General features: G+C 47.2%; 1 protein-coding gene across 1 annotated transcript in view; it reads left to right on the top strand.

Moving 5' to 3' along the window:
• LOC123026024 (Fc fragment of IgG binding protein) overlaps positions 1-8,845 on the top strand; it is a 28,882-nt gene extending 20,037 nt beyond the window's left edge. The window contains exons 13-19 of the mRNA XM_044435259.1: positions 1,434-2,032; positions 2,794-3,358; positions 3,869-4,446; positions 4,793-5,363; positions 6,688-6,887; positions 7,763-8,143; positions 8,555-8,845. Of these exons, the coding sequence (XP_044291194.1) occupies positions 1,434-2,032; positions 2,794-3,358; positions 3,869-4,446; positions 4,793-5,363; positions 6,688-6,887; positions 7,763-8,143; positions 8,555-8,845 (3,185 nt within the window). The remainder of the gene's footprint in view (positions 1-1,433; positions 2,033-2,793; positions 3,359-3,868; positions 4,447-4,792; positions 5,364-6,687; positions 6,888-7,762; positions 8,144-8,554) is intronic.
• Positions 8,846-18,027: the final 9,182 nt, after the last annotated feature.

Below are 18,027 nucleotides of genomic sequence, written 5' to 3'. Positions count from 1 at the left end.
ATACCAATATAATATAAGCCGCCCTGGCCAGATAAAATCCAATAATATTAACAATTAAAATGCCACTTAAATAAAAAGGTCTTCTCCTGGTGCAGGAAAACAAATAATGACGGCGCCAGGCGGACCTCTCTGGGGAGCGCATTCCATAACTTAGGCGCCACCGCAGAGAAAGCCCTCCTCCGAGTACCCATGCTCCTAATTTCGTTCACGGAGGGTTCCCGGAGAAGGGCCTCTCCCGCAGATCTCAAGGGGCGGCCGGGCATATATGGATGTAAGCACTCCTTCAGGTAACCAGGACCCAAGCCGGTTCGGGCTTTATAGGTCATCACCAACACCTTGAATTGGACCCGGACTTCAATGGGAAGCCAGTGAAGCTGACAGAGAACTGGAGTCATGTGAACATAATGCCCAGTCCCCGTCAGCAGCCTGGCAGCTCTATTTTGAACCAATTGAAGTATCCGGACCATCTTCAAGGGTAGCCCCAAGTAGAGCGCGTTACAGAAGTCAAGACGGGAAGTCACCAGTGCATGTGTCACTGTCGCGAGGCAGTCGTACTCCAGGTAGGGGCGCAGCTGATGAATCAGCCAATGCTGAAGGAAAGCGCTCCTCACCACCGCTGTCACCTGAGGTTCCAGTGAAAGCTCCGGGTCAAGGAGCACTCCCAGGCTGTGGACCTTGTCCCTAAGAGGGAGTGCAACCCCATTCAGGACTAGGTTCAATTCACCCTCTCCGAAGCCCGATCCGCCAACCAACAGGACCTCTGTCTTGTCTGGATAGTACACATAAATAGTACACATAAAATACAGATTCACCCTGGCTGCATATTAAACACTTATAGATGATATTAAAAATTGTTAAAATATTGTTTAAATAAATAGGTCTTACCTGGTGCTGAAAAACGAATAACGACGGTGCCAGGCGGACCTCTCTGGGGAGTGCATTCCATAGGTGGGGCGCCACCACAGAGAAGGCCCTCCTCTGGGTACTTAGCCTCCTAATGTCTTTTACGGAGGGTTCCTGGAGGAGGGCCTCTGCTGCCGATCTCAGGGGGCGAGAGGGCAAATATGGTAGAAGGCGTTCCTTTAGGTATCCAGGTCCCAAACTGTTAAGGCTCGCAGAGGATTTGCAGCAGATCATATTCCCAGCTGTCCAACAGGATGAACTGCTCAAATACTTTTCTCCCTCAAAATTAGGTTGCTGGCAGGAGCCCTTGAGAGAAATCCAAGAGTGACTGTGTGTGTGCAAGCCTTGTTGGTTTGAACTTGATGCTGATCAGAAGTGTGTGTGCTAATTGGGAAGTACAGCAGTATTTGCAAGCCTAAATTCTGCCCCGGTATTCTGCACTGACCCTGGTTCTTGCCGGGCTGAGGCTGTAGCACGTGGTTTGCAGGATGCTAAACCCCACTGCTGTTTTCCTCCACTCGCCTCTCCAGCTTTGCAGTGTCCCGAGAACAGCCACTACGAGTTCTGTGGGAATGCCTGCCCGGCCAGCTGTTCGGACCGCACGGCTCCCTCCACCTGCCAGGAGCCCTGTGTGGAGACCTGCCAGTGCGACGAGGGCTACGTCCTCAGCGCCGACAAGTGTGTGCCCACAGGCAGCTGTGGCTGCACCTACAATGGCTTCTACTACAAGCCCGGGGAGGAATTCTGGGCTGGTGGGAACTGTGGTTCCCGCTGCACGTGTGATTCCACTCTGGGGATAGTGGTCTGCAAGCCAGCCAGTTGCCAAGCTAATGAGCAATGCGCTCTGGTCAACGGGGTCTGGGGCTGTCACCCCGTCAGCTATGCTACGTGTTCAGCATCTGGAGACCTTCACTACACAAGCTTTGATGGAAGGAGGTATGATTTCATGGGAACCTGTATCTACCAGCTGGTAGGACTTTGCTCTGATGACCCGACTCTCAAGCCTTTCACTATCAATGTGGAGAACAATAACCGAGGCAACAAGAAGGTGTCCTACACAAAAGTGGTAACAGTGGAGGCCTACAATCTGAGCATTGTGCTGAGCCAGGAGCATCCACGTAGGATCCAGGTATGGAAGTGGGCAAATTTGGTGGGTGCCCTGGGAAGGCCCTTGGGTTCTTAGAGGCCTGTTCAGCCGGACTGGTTGCTGGGGCTTTGCAGATCAAGAAAGTGCTCCTTCGTTGCTCTGTCTTCATCTCAATTGAGGTGATGGGCTCAGGAGTGGCAATCTGCCAAAAATCTCTAAGGCCATGGAAGGTTTAACAATCAGGATTATATGTAGCCCTTCTGTGGCCCTTTGAGGTTCATGATGTGGGTGAGTTCAAGGAGGTTTTTTGCAGCCCTGAGGACCCTCCAGCAAATTCAGATTCTTTGGTCTTAAGATGGCCACCTGAGGGCTATCCGAACCAGATTTGCATGCTGGGTCAAGCACAGGAGTATTCTGTAGCTGCAAGAACAGGACTGCTTGGGTTGGTGTTGTTGTGGTTGTTATTCCTAGTACTTCCTCCCTGACCAAAGAAGTAAGAGCTTTAGCCACATTACCTTCCTGCCATATATCAGTGAGAACAACTTAGCCTTATTTGCAGCTGGAGCTGCTTTATGGAGTCCCTTAAAATTGAGATAGAATGACACATTTTGATGGCCATGCAGAAACATCAACTATTTTGCTAAGCCTTTTAGGATTGCCCATTTATGCAGGGCTCCGCAGCTGTGGAGCTTCACAAGCGTGCAGATAAGCTGCTCATTCAGGGCAGATCTGCCACTGTGGTTTTAAAAACAAGGGGTGAGAGGATGGGTGTGATGGGTCCATCCTCTTGCATCATGTTCCAGGTCAATGGCGCTTTTGCAAACCTGCCTTTCTACCATGGGGACAAGATAAAGGCTTACCTCCATGGAATGGAGGTGTTCATCCAGACTGATTTTGATGTGACGGTGGTCTTTGACTGGAAGAGTTACGTCAGAGTCATGGTGCCCAGCACTTACACCAATGCTGTGTGTGGTCTCTGTGGCAACAATAACCGGGACCCGAAGGATGACTTTGCCATGAAGGATGGCAGCCAGGCACCGAGTGCATCTCAATTTGCCGAGAGCTGGAAGGTGGCTGAGGTCCCTGGTTGCTCAGTGGGCTGCACTGACGACTGCCCAGCCTGTGGAGATGCCCAGAAGGAAGCCTATGAGGGTGAGCAATACTGCGGCATCCTCATCAAAAAGGATGGGCCATTCCGGCAATGCCACGGGACCATTGACCCAACACCCTACTTCATTGACTGTGTCTTTGATACCTGCCAGTACCATGGTCAGCATGATGCTCTGTGCCGTGCCATCAGCGTTTATGTGGCTGCCTGCCAAGCCTTGGGCGTTCAGATTGGACCATGGAGAACAGACTCTTTCTGCAGTAAGTGCCACCTCTTAGACCTTCTTTAGCAGAGCCCTGTAGGGAACGGCTGATCAAATGCATTCCAGATGTAATGATGAGGAAGTCAAGAGTGTGTTGCAAAACCCTGACATTCCCAGACTTTGCAAGTGGGAGGCTTCTTAAAAGGTAGTCTGACATTAGAAAATTTGGATATGAACTTCATATCAACAAACATTGGCACCTCTCTTTTATTTGGCAGAGACAAGGACTTAACAAGGTCTAGAAACTAGATCTCGTATGCTCCCAAACATGCATATTTAGACTGAAAAAAGCCCAACAACTTCCAGCATTTGACTGGGGAATGCTGGGAATTTTTCTGCTTAACGATGCATGGGATCTCACTCTGAGCTCACACCTTACCAGAAGAGGTCACTCAGCAGAGCAACCCAGACTTATTCTACTCCCTGTGCCCAGAGAACCACCTTTCCAGCAAAATACCTCCAGTGTTAGCCTGACATTCTCCACATTGTCTTCTGTCCTTTCTTCCAGGCCCTGCCTGTTGGCTGAACTCTCACTATGAGCTCTGCGGAAATGGCTGCCCTGTCACTTGCCATGGGCTCTCTGCTCCAGCCGGCTGCGTGGCCTCATGCAAAGAGGGCTGCTATTGCGATGCTGGGTTCGTCCTGAGTGGGGACCAGTGCGTTCCTCTGGGTGACTGTGGCTGTATGCACCAGGGGAAGTACTACAAGAAGGGAGAGTACTTCTACCCCAGCTCCTCCTGCCAGGAGCAATGCCAGTGCACTGAGAATGGGGTTGTTGAATGCCAGGAAACCTCCTGTGGTCCCCACGAAGAATGCAAGGTGCAGGATGGCATCCAAGGCTGCCATCCAGTGGGCTGTGGCAACTGCCGTGTGGCCGCAGGTTCCCATTACTTGACCTTTGATGGCCGGGCCTACGACTTCCACGGTACCTGCTTGTATGCCTTAAGTACAGTTGCCGGCAAGGATTCTCGGTTAGCAAACTTCTCTGTGCTTGTGGAGAATGACAGGTCCCTGACAAAGTCTGTTGTGGTCTCAGTTCATGGCTACACTGTCGTCATTGAGAAGGGAATGAAGTGGCAGGTCAAGGTGAGTCCTTCTGTGAGCTTAGTCTCCAAATCAGGTGTCCACAAGTTTCACCTGACATTCCTGCAATTGCAAGAGCTGATAGGAAAATATCACTCCGTAATACCGTGCCATCTTCACGTTGTTCTGAAATGTTACAGGCTGACAAGGTGTGTGTTGGGGGGTGGGGTCCCTTTGCTTTTCTTCCTGGACTTCTTCCTCTCTGTTCCTGCAGAGATAAGGAAGTCTCCCCCTCTTTATTTCGAAGACACGTGCGATTTAAAGTGTGAGAGTGGGCAGCCCTCTGCGGTTTGCACATTCGTGCCTGTAATCAGAGTGTCTGCAGTCACGTTCTTTGTCGTCAATCTAGGTGAACGGGGAACGTTACACCTTGCCAATGACTACCAGTGCTGGGAGACTCTGGGCCAACCAGGAAGGGAGCAACATCATCGTTCAGTCTGACTTCGGCCTCAAAGTCCTTTATGATTCCTCCTCCTATGTCCTCGTGTTTGTGCCCAGCACCTACCAGGGGCATGTCGGGGGCTTGTGCGGTAATTTCAATAAGGACAAAACAGATGACTTCACTCTGCCCAGTGGAGAAAGCACACAGAACGTTGACCAATTTGGTGCTTCATGGAAGGTTCCCCTGGAGGGAACAGGCTGTTCAGATGGCTGTGGTGAGAAATGCCCTGTCTGTGGGTCACAGCAGACAGCGCCATACACTCCCAAGAGCTCCTGCGGAATGATCCAAGCCATGTCAGGCCCATTCAAAGGCTGCCATGCCTTCGTGGATCCTGCAGAGTACTTTGGCCACTGCCTCTACGATATGTGTGCTTCCAACGGTGCCATGGAGTCCCTCTGTCGGAGCCTTCAGGCATACGTGGCGGCCTGCCAAGCTGCTGGTGCTACCATCGAGGCCTGGAGAAATAGCAGCTTCTGCCGTAAGTTGAAGAGCGAGCCACACTTGCGCGTTCTCAGTGTCTGTTTTCCTCACCGCACCCTTACTTCTGATGTCCACCCTGCAATGTGTCGTCAGCAGAATTGTTTCACACCTATGCTGCCCTTCTAATGCTTACACGCCATTCTGCGTGGCTGACAGGAATGAAAATAAATAGCATAATAAAGCAACACTATCAGACAAAGAATAGTAAAACGCCACAGAACAGAACTCGGCATAACTGATAAGCGACAGTTCTTCAAATAGAACGTACTTTGCTCAGCAAGGCAAAATCCTGCTGGGATTAAAAAAACACACACCAGCAGAAGGCAGTAATTTTACTGCCTTTTTACAGCAGAAGGCAGTAAAAACAGCGACATGCTGTTCCTTAGTTGTGGTGTAGCCACAGAGAAGGCCTACTTTTTCCCATACTTTGCTTCTTTCATAGTCAGAGTTGCTCCTTTAGGTGAGAAGAGCTCAAGCCATCCCAGTTTCAAATGTCCCATGCAGATACCATGTGGGTAGTGCAATGTGAGGAAGGCAATGCCACAAGTAAGAAGTCACTTTGGTACTCTACTGAAGTTTGGACTTTCACCATTAATTCACTCAGGCTTTTAAATGACCTGGATGTGGAATGTGGAGAAGAACTTTCTCTTCTCCCTCCCTTTTCTTCCTTCCTTGTTTGCTTGCTTAAGCTGATTGATTGTGCTGCTGTTTCCAGAGTTATGCCTGAACATGCATTGACAAATGTTTGGAAATAAACCAAGGATTGAGCTGCTACAGTAGTTTTGGCCTGGAAGAATCTCATGTCCTCCTTCTCCCGGCTGAAGATTACACACTCTGCTCCTCTCTTTCTGCTATAACACGCCTCAAGTGCTAACAGACTGTTCAGAGTCAAGAACAAGAAAAAATAACCAAACAGTTCAAATATCCAGTTCATAATGAAGTAATCTGGCCTGGCAACTCTTCCTTTATGTGAAAATAAGCATACATATACAGAGAGAGAGTGAGAGAGATTCATATTGCTTTTCCAGAAAGCAATTTTGAGGGAGTTTGCAAGAGAGCAGAGGCAGACCTTCCCATCTGGGTATTTATAGCATAAAGGTAATCCAGAGGTGTGGCCTATTATACTAAAGGAATTGAAACAGGTGGGAGTGCCATCACAAATTATGACAACAGGATATGTGTTTCACTGAATGTCTTTGACAGTCTTCACATATGCCACACGCTCTGACTAATACGGATGGAAACCCTGCTGGGGCTGCGATTTCGGAACGCGCATGCCCAGCCTGCCCTTATCGGCCCTCTTTCCTTCTCCCTGTCTCTAGCTCTCACCTGCCCGTCCAACAGCCATTACAGTCTGTGTACCAGGACTTGTGATTTCACCTGCACCAGTTTGTCTACATCAGGGCAGTGCACAGAGAAATGCTTTGAAGGCTGCCAGTGTGACAGCAGCTATCTGTTTGATGGCAACAGATGTGTGGCGATGGAGGACTGCGGCTGTGTGTATGATGGAAGATACATCAAGGTACATGCAGTAGCCGTTACGGGCACCGTCCTGATGATTCCTCCCCTGGTGCTTGCAAGCACCCAAACTAGGGACTCACCAGCATCCCATGCTGAATGGGAAGAACAGCCGAGGTGATCTTCACTTTCCCACACCTCTCTCCATGGCATAGTCTGCATTGGCCACCTAGAGGGGGAATGAAGCAGGTTGCAGGTCATAAGCACCGATCTGCAGCTCCAGAATTGGAGCACTGCCTCCAGCCTTGGTTCTGGGAATCCAACGATTTCTCCCTCCATTGCATTCATGTCGATGTGGGCATACATTTCAGTAAGCTAGTTTTGTCCATCTCTAAAGCCTGGATAGGACCTCTGCCTGAATGACCGATATATGGCAAGCTCCTCTGCTACGTGAACCTCCTCAGCCAAGGAAGCTTCAAGTGCATGGGAGCATCCAAGATGACTTGCCTTTGCCTAGGTGGGCCAGCCCTGCCACTGCCAGGGCCTTTGCCTCTCAGAAGCACTTGGTGAGCAGCATCCCATCCAAACTGGGAAGGCCAAAGACTCCAAAGAGGCCCATAAGCCTTTTGTGGCATCCTCCAAACAGACTTCTCTTGGATGTATCACTTCCCAACTGAATGGGTGAGAGGGCAGGCAGCCTGTCATGGCCTTCTGTAATAGAATTATTTTCTGTATCAGTGTGAAACATTATTTCCTGTAACCTATTAGTTCCCAGATATATAGAGCAACCATCAGTTTTGTGAAGGGATCGCAGTAGTTTGTTCTTCCTTTTAGAAGTGCAGGGTCTCTTTGTGAAATGCATGTTGCTTTGCTGTCAGTTCACCAACATTTGTGGTTTAATTTTTAATGCTCTCTTCCGTTCTACTATAAACATCACAGGCTGGAGAAAGTCTTGTCTTGGAAGGCTGTCTGAGGAAGTGCACTTGTCGCGCATCAGGCCGGCTCACCTGCGAGGACACCAGCTGCCAGCTAGGGGAGATATGCGCCATCCATGATGGTGTGCGTGGCTGCAGGGGTCCCGAGGGCGAGTGTGCCCTCACCCCTGGTGCACGGCTGGTCTCCTTCGATGGTGTCTCCGGGGAGATCCTCCACAAGGGGGTGTATGACGTGGCTTCCCTTTGCAACGAGAGTGACCCCTTTTGGTTCAGGATCGTGGCAGTAGTCCAGGAATGCAACGATTGGGATTTGCCAGCAGTATCAACCATACACATATTTTTCCAAGGAGGCTTCATCACTGTTAGGAGGAACAGGGAGACATGGGTGAGTGGGTAGCTACAAAACATTGAATGGTATGTTCATCTCTTCCTTTCCCCATGTTGTCACCACTCTGCCTGGCAAGAGGAAGACAAAGAGCTACTTAGGCTGCAATCCTATGCAGGTTTGGACAGAAACAAGGTCCACAGCTCCATCCATGCCCCCAAAGCATAGTTTTTTTCTGTTTAACACTGCCTTGGACTGTACTCTCATTCATCCTTTAGTCGCGCAGAGTTAGGGACCCATCACAGTAGCCATTCTGTGTTGTTTGTGTCAGGATCTGCTTATAAGGAGTATGGAGCCTAGGAAGCACAAGTATGACTCAGTATCACTGAGGAAGAGGTGAAGTGTGTGCCTCTGATCTCTTCTTTCCTTTAGCCAATGCTGACCCTTTCATGGTTTATTTCTGCATTTCAGATAAATGGCCACAGCATGGCCCTCCCAGCCAAGGCCACTGATGATGTCTCAGTGAGACTCTCTGAGGATGGAGTCGTGGTTGAGTTGGCCTCCAAAGTCAAGGTGCTCCTCTGGTCCACTGGGAAAGTGCTGGTGCAAGCCAGTGGCAATCTGGCAGGAATGTTGTGTGCCTCCTGTGGGAACTTTAATGGAAATAGTGCCGATGATCTTCAACTGCCCAATGGGGAGATAGCAGGAAGCATCTCTGTGGTCATTGAAGCCTGGAAGTCCATGGACTTCTCTGGCTGGTGAGTGGTCTTCATTTATTAATTTATATCCCACCTTTCTTCCTGCAAGGGGCCCAAAATGGCTTTCATCTTCCTCCTGACTACTGTATCCTTCCAATGACCCTGTGAGGAAGGCTAGTCTGAGAGTTGATGGCCAGCTCAAAGTTGTCCTGTGATTTTCACGGAGGGGTGGAACCTGGAACCCAGAGCTCCTGAAACCCAGTGGAACACTTTAATGGCTGCACCATGCTAGCTCTCATCCTGCCTCTGTGGGAGATTTTTGTCTTGGAGGGTTCACAGGATGTGGCGCAATCTTGAGATAGCTGGTAGTAGCATTGGCAGCAGGAAGCAGTGTCTTGAAGCAGAAGGAATGGATCTCTCTGCATAGAGAAAAATGTCCATTCACTGAGCCTTTATGGCAATAGTGCCAACACAATGCTGGAGTGGACAGGCCTTGGTCAGATCCATTATCCTTGTCTGAAACAAACTCAGAACGCCTTGTGGAGCTACTGGGAATATTCTCAAAGTATGTGAACAGCAGCATATTTCTCTGAAAATATTGCCCATTGTCAGACACATGCTGGCATTCATTCTGTACCCAATACTCAGTTCATTTGTGTGCATGTGCTGATTTGCATACATTTCCTCCATGGAGCAGATTAAATCAGCCGTACTTTAGTCTACGGAGGAAGATTGTGCGGGTGAAGAACACTGCGCTGATCTGGGGAGACTTGCAGAAATATCCCATTTGGCCCGAGCTCTATTCCCACAAGCTCCCCCTTTACAGAGCGTGATCAGTGATTGCAAACACAAACTGGAATCAAGTGTGGGATGGACTGTGGGAGAATCCCCAGGACTTCAAGCACACCTTGTTCACCCATCCTTAACTTTCAGCATGCCGAATACTCCTAAACAGAGCCAGTATGTTTGACATAAAAGGGTATGATTGTCTGGAGAAGTTTTGGGAAGACCCTTGCTGTAGCATGAATGTGCTCACAGTTTGCTTCTTGATATTTTTCTCTTCCAGTAATGCCTGAAAGCCGCCTGAGGGACTTGGACCTCCCCTTGTGCTGCTCACCACTGGTAGCAACTGTTCACCCAACAAAGTTCAGTTTCCAGAGCAAACCTCTGTATTTTGGACAGTCCAGTTTCATGCACTAAAAGCATAGCCTGTGCCAATGAAAATCATGTTCCTTTCTCCTGAAAATGAATAAAACCTCTTTGGAAAGCTATTCTAGAGTGTTATCACTTTGCCTACATGCTTTAGTTCTGCCACAAAGGAAGGGAAGAAACGGGTGGAGGCAGTGCTTGCAACATGCAAGGAAGAATGGGAGGAAGCTACAGGTTTTCCTGGCAAGCAGAGTGTTGACCTTCGAAAGGCAGCCCCGTCTGTGCTTGGTCATGAGCTATTGGTATGTGGACGGCTTAGCAGCTGGATGCTCTTTCAGCTCTTTTGGTTCCACACATGTTATGCTGGAGGAAAAAAAACCTTAGTCGTACAGATGTGAGGACTATATAAATCAGTCATCTTATCTGTAATGCAGCCAGATTTCAACATCTTCTGGTAAGAAAACGATCTGGCATTTTCTGTCTTGAGTTTCAGTTTATTAAAAATCATCAATAAGCATTCTCTACTTTCCTGAAACATCATGTTGACAGAGAGGGCTTCTAATTATATAGGCTTGATTAGAATGGAGTACAGCATTACTGATGGAAGAAAGTCATGTTCCAACCAGTTAGCTATAACAATATTTGCTGAAACCAAGGTGACACACAGGACTCTCTTCCTGTTCAACCCTGTGAGATTCTTTGGACTGAGACTGGCCCAAAGCCACTCAATGATCTTTATGTCTTCGTGATTCCTGGTACGTGTGCCCAGTGTCCATGGGGCACTTGCAAGAAATTGAACTGCGTGTACTGCACAAGCAGTGCCCGTCCCCCCATGTGCTGCCACTGGTAACAGCCAGTGGGGAAGATATTTGCTTGCTAGGAATGGCTGCTACTTGGCATGCCCCCTTCCCATATCCTGCAGCTGCTCCTGACAGAGAAGGTTGCTGGTTTTACATTTGGGGTCCGTGAGCCATCCTATACATGCCCTTAGCTCTGCTCGCTTTGCAGGACCAGGCTGATTACAAGAGGAACCCTGCAGAGGATTGAAATCCAAAAGTGTTCCTCCCAACCCTACTTCTGCATATGTTCACATGCTCTTATGGCATTTTTGAAGTTCCTACCATGTTTTGTCTTCTGAAAGTGCCCCAAATTTCACTCTAGACAAAATTTTATTCTATTATGAAGAGCCTTTTAAAACATTCATTAGACATTACTTGTTCCACCTCAAAACCACTGATATGTCACCTAAGCAATGACCTTGAATTTCATTGAGGCAACTCACACTCCATCTCTTCAATTCATCTTGATATGTAGGCCTTTCTCGAAACTTTCTGGAAATTGCCCTCACCTCTTGATTTTAGCCTCTGCTATCAATTGTAAAATGGTGTCCCCCTTCCTTTGTGCCATCATACTTCATGGCAAGTGAACACTGCCATCCCAGAGGATATATCTGCAAGAGTACAATCCTATGATTACTTGATCTTGTTTGGGAAGGGACTTTTTGGAGCTTCGGGTTGGACTTTGCCCTGAGACACAAATAAGCTTCTTCCCCCTTTTGTCCATTTAGTCTCTTTCACTCACATGCTTTCATTTCCATTATTCTAATAAATTGTTTTGTTATGGCAAAATAGTATTACTATTTGTTAGTTACGCTGTTCCCTTGGGGCACCATCTGGTTGCACTTCCCTTCTTGAATGGAAATATGAAGAAATGTTGGCTTATCAGCCAGTAATGACCAACACAGACCTTGGATTCCTAACCTGGGTGCCATCCAGGGAAATCTGTGAATCTTCCTTTAACAAATACATGGATTCTGCTGGTTTGGAAGAAGCGACCTTAACAGTTCAGCCTTCAACACAAGATTGTCCATTTTCTGGTGACACTTTGGGGGCTCATTCATTGCCTTGAACTTCCTAGTGATGTCACTGCCCCAACACCTAATAAATAATGTATCTTCAGCTGCAGCAGTCATTTGAATGACTAGACAAGGTGGGGATCGGCCGGGAGCCAGTGATGGCTGCTTTTGTGGAATTGCCAGAATAGTCCATCATTTCTTCCTGCTAATCACCATTGGTCCTCTGGTGGCCAAACATTTCACAACCAAAGACTTAACCACAGCCTCATCAGAGAAGGACTAATCCAGGAACTTCAGGTCCCAAGTTAATTGAAGCACACCCTCTTCACACCCACTCTACTCTGGTGAAGAGAAACAGCAAACAAAACAAAAATCAAAATCCCACCCCCCGCCCCAATTTTGAGTCCCATTGGAAGATTTCCTGGAACTAGCGCTTGATCCCTATATAAGAAGCAGCCAAAGAAAGTGAAGAACTCAGAGGAGGAGGGTGGCACTGTCTTTCTCTCTTCTAGTACATCTGCAGCTCAAGGGAACTGAGGTAAGAAGCTCGGTGTTGCTCTTTATTACTCCATGTTCTGAAGTTTTAACAAGAAACTTCTATCTTGTCTTATATTCCAGAGGGCTGAGAAGTTCCATTCTCAGATGGAAATAGTGAGTATTTCTGGGACCTCACATGCCCAGTTTAATATGACACCATGTCAGCACTTAGTTTTGACTGCAGAGAACAAGTTCACCTGGGCTTCCTGAAAAGCTATTTTGCTGTCCTTTCTTTGACAGAACATCCACAGATGTCACAGCTGCTTGAGTCATCTCCAATCTGATGACCTTCCACTCTGTTCTGCTAGAACTCTCAGGGTACTGGGAGCTGTAGTCTGATAAAATTGGAAGGCACCAGGTTGGGGAAGGCTGAGTTACCTAATAGGACAGAGATTCAACAAGCACAGGGATTCCTGCACTAGTGATGCAGTGGTGGCAAATGTTTTGCCTGGAGTATTTCTCCTCCTCGCATTGCTATTCAGGCAAAGGGGCTCTGCCAGAAAAAGTGATGGAAACTCATCCTATAGCTCTTGGCATCCTATAGGACCCATAAGAGCAGGCATCTAAGCTGGACTTCCAAAACAGTTCCCTTCTTTTCTTTTTCACTCTGCAGGTAAAGGGTCAAATGACATGTTGCATTATTCATGCTTCTCAAGAACAGTTTATGTAAACCGGCCACTTAATCCTAAAGAAAAATTAGGCATTAATTCCCATCTCTGAATAAGTTCCTCATTCAAATTGGGGCTCCATTCCAGTTTCCTGCTGAAAATTCTTTTCCTCCTTACCCCAGAATCTTGCTTTTCAACAGGAAACTGGCACAGGGCAATGTGCACCGTGGCTCTTCTCTACTTCAGATGCTCTGCTAATTCTGTATAGAAAAAAACCAAGAGAACTGATTATGATTACTACAAATAGTTAACTTGGTGTGTATTGAGTCCTAGTTCAATGCGAGCAAGGGGCTGGGGTGACTGGACTGAGCAATTGTCCTGCCCCTGTAATAGCACAGCAGCTGAGAAAGATAATGCAACTGGTGTTACTTTTCACTTAGCTCACCACACCCACATGAGGCTAGGACTGATGTCTAGAATGGAAGAAAATCTTTGAAGAGGGTTGTGGAGCTGCTAAAGAATAGACCAGTTCCCTGAGTTATAATGTGGCAACCACAAGGAGGGACCCTTTGCATTAAATCAGAAAGGTCCACCTAGACCAGGATCCTGCTTCCAGAACTGACTATTCAGAAGACTACAAGAAGCATTCCAACAGGGCATGGAAAATAACCCTTTCCCCACAGTCCTTGCCCCCCATACCTCGAATTCCTGTTTCTTGATGCTGCTAGATTGTTCCTTTTCAAGTAATATATTATGATTTGATTGAAAGAAGCTCTGAGGACCTTAGTTTTTAAATTAAATACAGCTAATGATAGCCATGAAAGGATGTTCACCAAAAGCAGAAGACTTGAAGATACAAAGTAAAGACCCAAAGCCTATGGTAGATGCAAATGTGGAATGGGGCTCTGGATACCAGCCATGGGTAGTATTCTGTAGAGCTTTGCACTCCTCAGAGTAACACCAACAACTATCAATGCAATGTATGTCATTATTATTATTTGCAGCACCTTTATCCCACCTGGTAGAGAATTATTTCCTCAAGAGCAGCTCAGAACAATCAAAATGGGACACAGAACTTGCCATTAAGCTAGGAAGCAATTCATTGGCAGGAGAAAGAGAGGTGGAAACAAAAGGTTGGTAGACAATGTAAAGCAGCCTATGGTAGATAATGTTAAGGAGCCTTGCATATAAGAGCTAGGCTGCTAGCCGTACATGTGAAGAATTCTGTGTGGACAAGTAAGTGGGGTGAAGAGAAAGCTCTCCATACCTCCTCTGCCAAGCCCCAGTAGGCTAGTAAAAATTGCTCAGGCTAGTCGCTTTTGCAGCATTATTCCCAAGGTTCATTTAAACTAGATCTCCAAGCAGCCAGACAGAAGCTGGTGGAGTCTAAGAACTGAGTCAGAGAAAGATGAGGAGGAAGAGTCTCACAGATGTGTCTCTGGCTACATGTTCCTGGGATGGGGCCAGGCTCAGTCACACAGTCTGCCGGTGGAACTGATGAATGAAACACTTCTATGTGAGGCGAGGAGGTGGCAACAGCTGTCTCTTATTTTTGACTCCCCCTGCAATGTCATCAGTCAGTCAGTCTTCTCTCCAGAATCTGTTTTCCAGCATCCTAGCAGGATCCTTTTTGTTTCCTGTGGCTCCTGAACAAGGCTGGCCCAATTTTGCTGCCTGAGGCAAAGAACAAGAGAGCTCCATCTCCCACTCCATGTAGAAAAGTCCACTGGATAGACAGTTGACTCATTCTTCAACAGTGTCAATGGAGAGCCTTCTCTGCTGTACATCAAGGCTTGTCCAGGGGGCTCAGGGTGAACTTCATAGCACAAACACAGCCTTTCAGTGTCTTGCGACCACTTCTCCAGATCTGCTGCCTAATGGTAGGACCAGCCCTGTTCCTAAGGTCTAAAAGAGGCCGTGCTGCAGGCATCCCATAGGGACGCATATCATTTCCAGACCATTTGGAAAAATCCATTTCACAGAATCATTTTCTGGAATGGCTTGTCATAAGTATGGAAAGCAAATAATCAGGTGCTTATTCCATCCCTAATAGAGAATAGTGATATCGCTATATTTTCCACACTGAAGTCAAGATGAGTCAACCTCCTGGCATGTTGAAGTAGGCTTATGAATGCATCAACATTTTTCCAGGACATATCTCACGGACACCCTAAAAAAGAATTCAAATTGGATTGATTGAACACAGCATTCATGGGTTCACAGCGGGGGATGGAAGAGGGAGCTTGGTTATGCCCTACGCAGACACCCCCACATGAGATCCCTGCTCCCATGGGGGGGCTGGCTCAGGATCCTTGTATTTATGTCATAACAGAATGATTTGCAGGAAATGTTCTAAATGGGACTGAATGGTTTGTCATTGGTGCATTTTTTTCTGTCTATCTATATCTATCCTACTTTTGACCTACCAGTCCCCAAAGTGTTTAACAGTGATGCAAAACCATTCAATTAAAATGGAAAACAATGCAGCCATTGAATCAAATGTAAAAGATGATATTGACTCTTACGCTAGCAGATGGGGTGAAAGTGATTGTAGATCCAGTATTTGGGTGGATCAAAACTGTGGATTCCCATCTGGGAGAGTCTGGAATCACTCCTGCCACACCAAGTTGCAAACAAGTTCCTTTAGAACCTGGAGTGGATAAGAATGAAATGATAGAATGCCATGAAAGCTTTGGAAAAGGGAGCTTGACACGATGGCTAGACTGTGTTATGGGAGCGTACATGATGTTTGTTGAAGTATGTTGGACTCCACCACTGTTTTAAGCAGTCTCTAAAAAACCCAAGCCGTGGACACTCCCATGATATGCAGAGGGGTCTCTGAGTTCCAAACCTTGCAGTTATGAGGAAGAGAACTGTGGCAGCTGCTTTCAAAGGCCAAACAAATGACCTCAGGCAGGTGAAAAAGGAGGTGTTCAGGTGGGCAGGAAAAATGGGGGGAGGTCAGGATCCACAGCATGCAGACCCCCCCCTCCCCAGGCTTTGGTCCTGTCCCTGGCAGCACAGTCTCTGCAGACAGATCCAGAGATCTGTCTGGAGAAAGTATCACCCTCAGGGAAGACGAAGAAACAAAGATGATTTCTGCTTGCTCTGTCAGGTGTCTGTTTGGGGCACTCCCACAGAACTGCTCCTTCATCAGCAGCTCAAATAAAGGATCACTTCCTTCATTTGTTTTACTGGGCCTCTTTTAGTGTTACTGCTGTTTTAGTGTTTAGTATATAGTCTTACTAGTTATTAGTTTTATGGTGTTTTATGTTTAAAAATGATGTTATTGTTCATTGTTGCACATTGTATATGGTGAAAGCCACTGCCAATGGTTTTCACTTAAAGGGTAGCCTACAAGCTTTTTAAAGAAATAATACTAAGACTACTTATTATATTTGTATATATCAATTAATTTGATTTCTCATGCCAATTTTATACATATGACTTTGAAAAGCATAGCGCACCTCATCATAATTCAGCTATTGTGCAACGGAAAAGCAGAATGGTTTCATGCAGCACGTGCCTTAAATATACCCAGAGTCTATAAATACACACAGAATCATTTTGTTCATTAAAATATCTAATGCCAGAAATGAATGCAAATTTATGAATGCATGTTTTGTAGATTTGCACTATGAAAACAACAATCTTCAACTCCTCTCTGGAATTCAGAGATGCGTGGCTGCATCCATGCACACATCCGTGCAAGAACAGCTGGGGAAGGACTGTGACGGGTTGCAGCTTCTGCTTCATGCAGACCAGACAGCTTGTTCACAGACCCAAGACACAGGCACAGTTAGAACAGCTTGTTTTATTGAAAGGAGTCCAGCTTTTTTCCATTGTCACATGCTGGATGGGTGGCTGTCCTGCTGGAAGGACAAAGTGTTTTAATCAGATCTCAAAACTTATTTTGCAGCCCCTCTTAAATATACTGCCAAGCATGGAGATGATCAATCGTTGGGCCAAGTTCTTTAAGCTCTGGGGTGAGTACGCTCTAGCATCACAGGTTGGTCTCATCGGTCTCTCTGCAGAGTGCCTAAGAGGGAGTGTAATTGGACAAACAATAAATTTTAACATGTTGTACCCCAATACAAGCAAGTTGTTTCTGCTTCTGCTTCTTCCCCAATGGACTCAGGAATCTTGGCTGTGGAGGTTCTATAAAATTCTTGCCAGCTCCAAGTTTCACAAACCAGTGAGCCTCAGGAACTTGTTTGATAGTGTTGTCTGCAATCCAGAAAACAAGGTTGAGTATTTGTTCTATTAATTTTTCCCTCCCCCACCTCAAACTTTGAATGGAACAGAATGATCCTACTGCTTGCTGCTATCCATTTTTGCGGTGTCAAAGGACCAAGAATCCTTGAAAGACCTTACTGTTCTGTCTTTCTTCTCATGCAATCTCCTGCTTGTATGGAAAGACCTGCAGAGCATGTGCTGGTCTACAATAAGATGGGAGAACGGGTTGCCCTGCAGAGCTAGCTGAATGCTAACAGCCATCATCCCTGACCATTCCCCGTGCCAGTTGGGGCCGATGGGAATGGAGGGCAACTTGACATGACCAGCACAACCAGTATCTAAGTTGTGATGGACAACTGGCAGCACTGTCATATAACCAAGAGAGGTTTGGTATTGGGCCTCTTAGTAATTGTTCTCAGTGACTTAATTTAGAAACATAGAAACATAGAAAACAGAGCGAGTCAGAAGGAGTCTCCCAGGCCATCTAGTCTGACCTCCGGCACCAGCCGGCTCTGCTCACGACATGCCTACCATGTGGACGTCCAGCCTATCCTTGAACTCCCGCACCGATGGGGCCTCAACCCCCTCCCAGGGAAGCCCATTCCACACCCTCGGGGTCCTAACTGTCAGGAAATGCTTCCTGGCATCCAAATGGAACCTTGGCTCCCTGAGCTTTGCTCCGTTGGAGCGCGTCCTGACTTCCTCTGCAGGGGAGAACAGGTCTCTACCTATCTCCATGTGACATCCCCTCACATACTTGTATGTCACCAACAGATCCCCTCTGAGTCTCCTCTTCTCCAGGCTGAAGAGACACAGTTCCCTCAGTCTCGCCTCATACCCCATCCCCTGCAAACCAGCCAC

Source organism: Varanus komodoensis, unplaced genomic scaffold (assembly GCF_004798865.1).
Source record: "Varanus komodoensis strain SLA01 unplaced genomic scaffold, ASM479886v1 scaffold29_1, whole genome shotgun sequence".
Classification (NCBI taxonomy): domain Eukaryota; kingdom Metazoa; phylum Chordata; class Lepidosauria; order Squamata; family Varanidae; genus Varanus; species Varanus komodoensis.
This window is presented reverse-complemented; position numbering and strand designations above follow the sequence as displayed.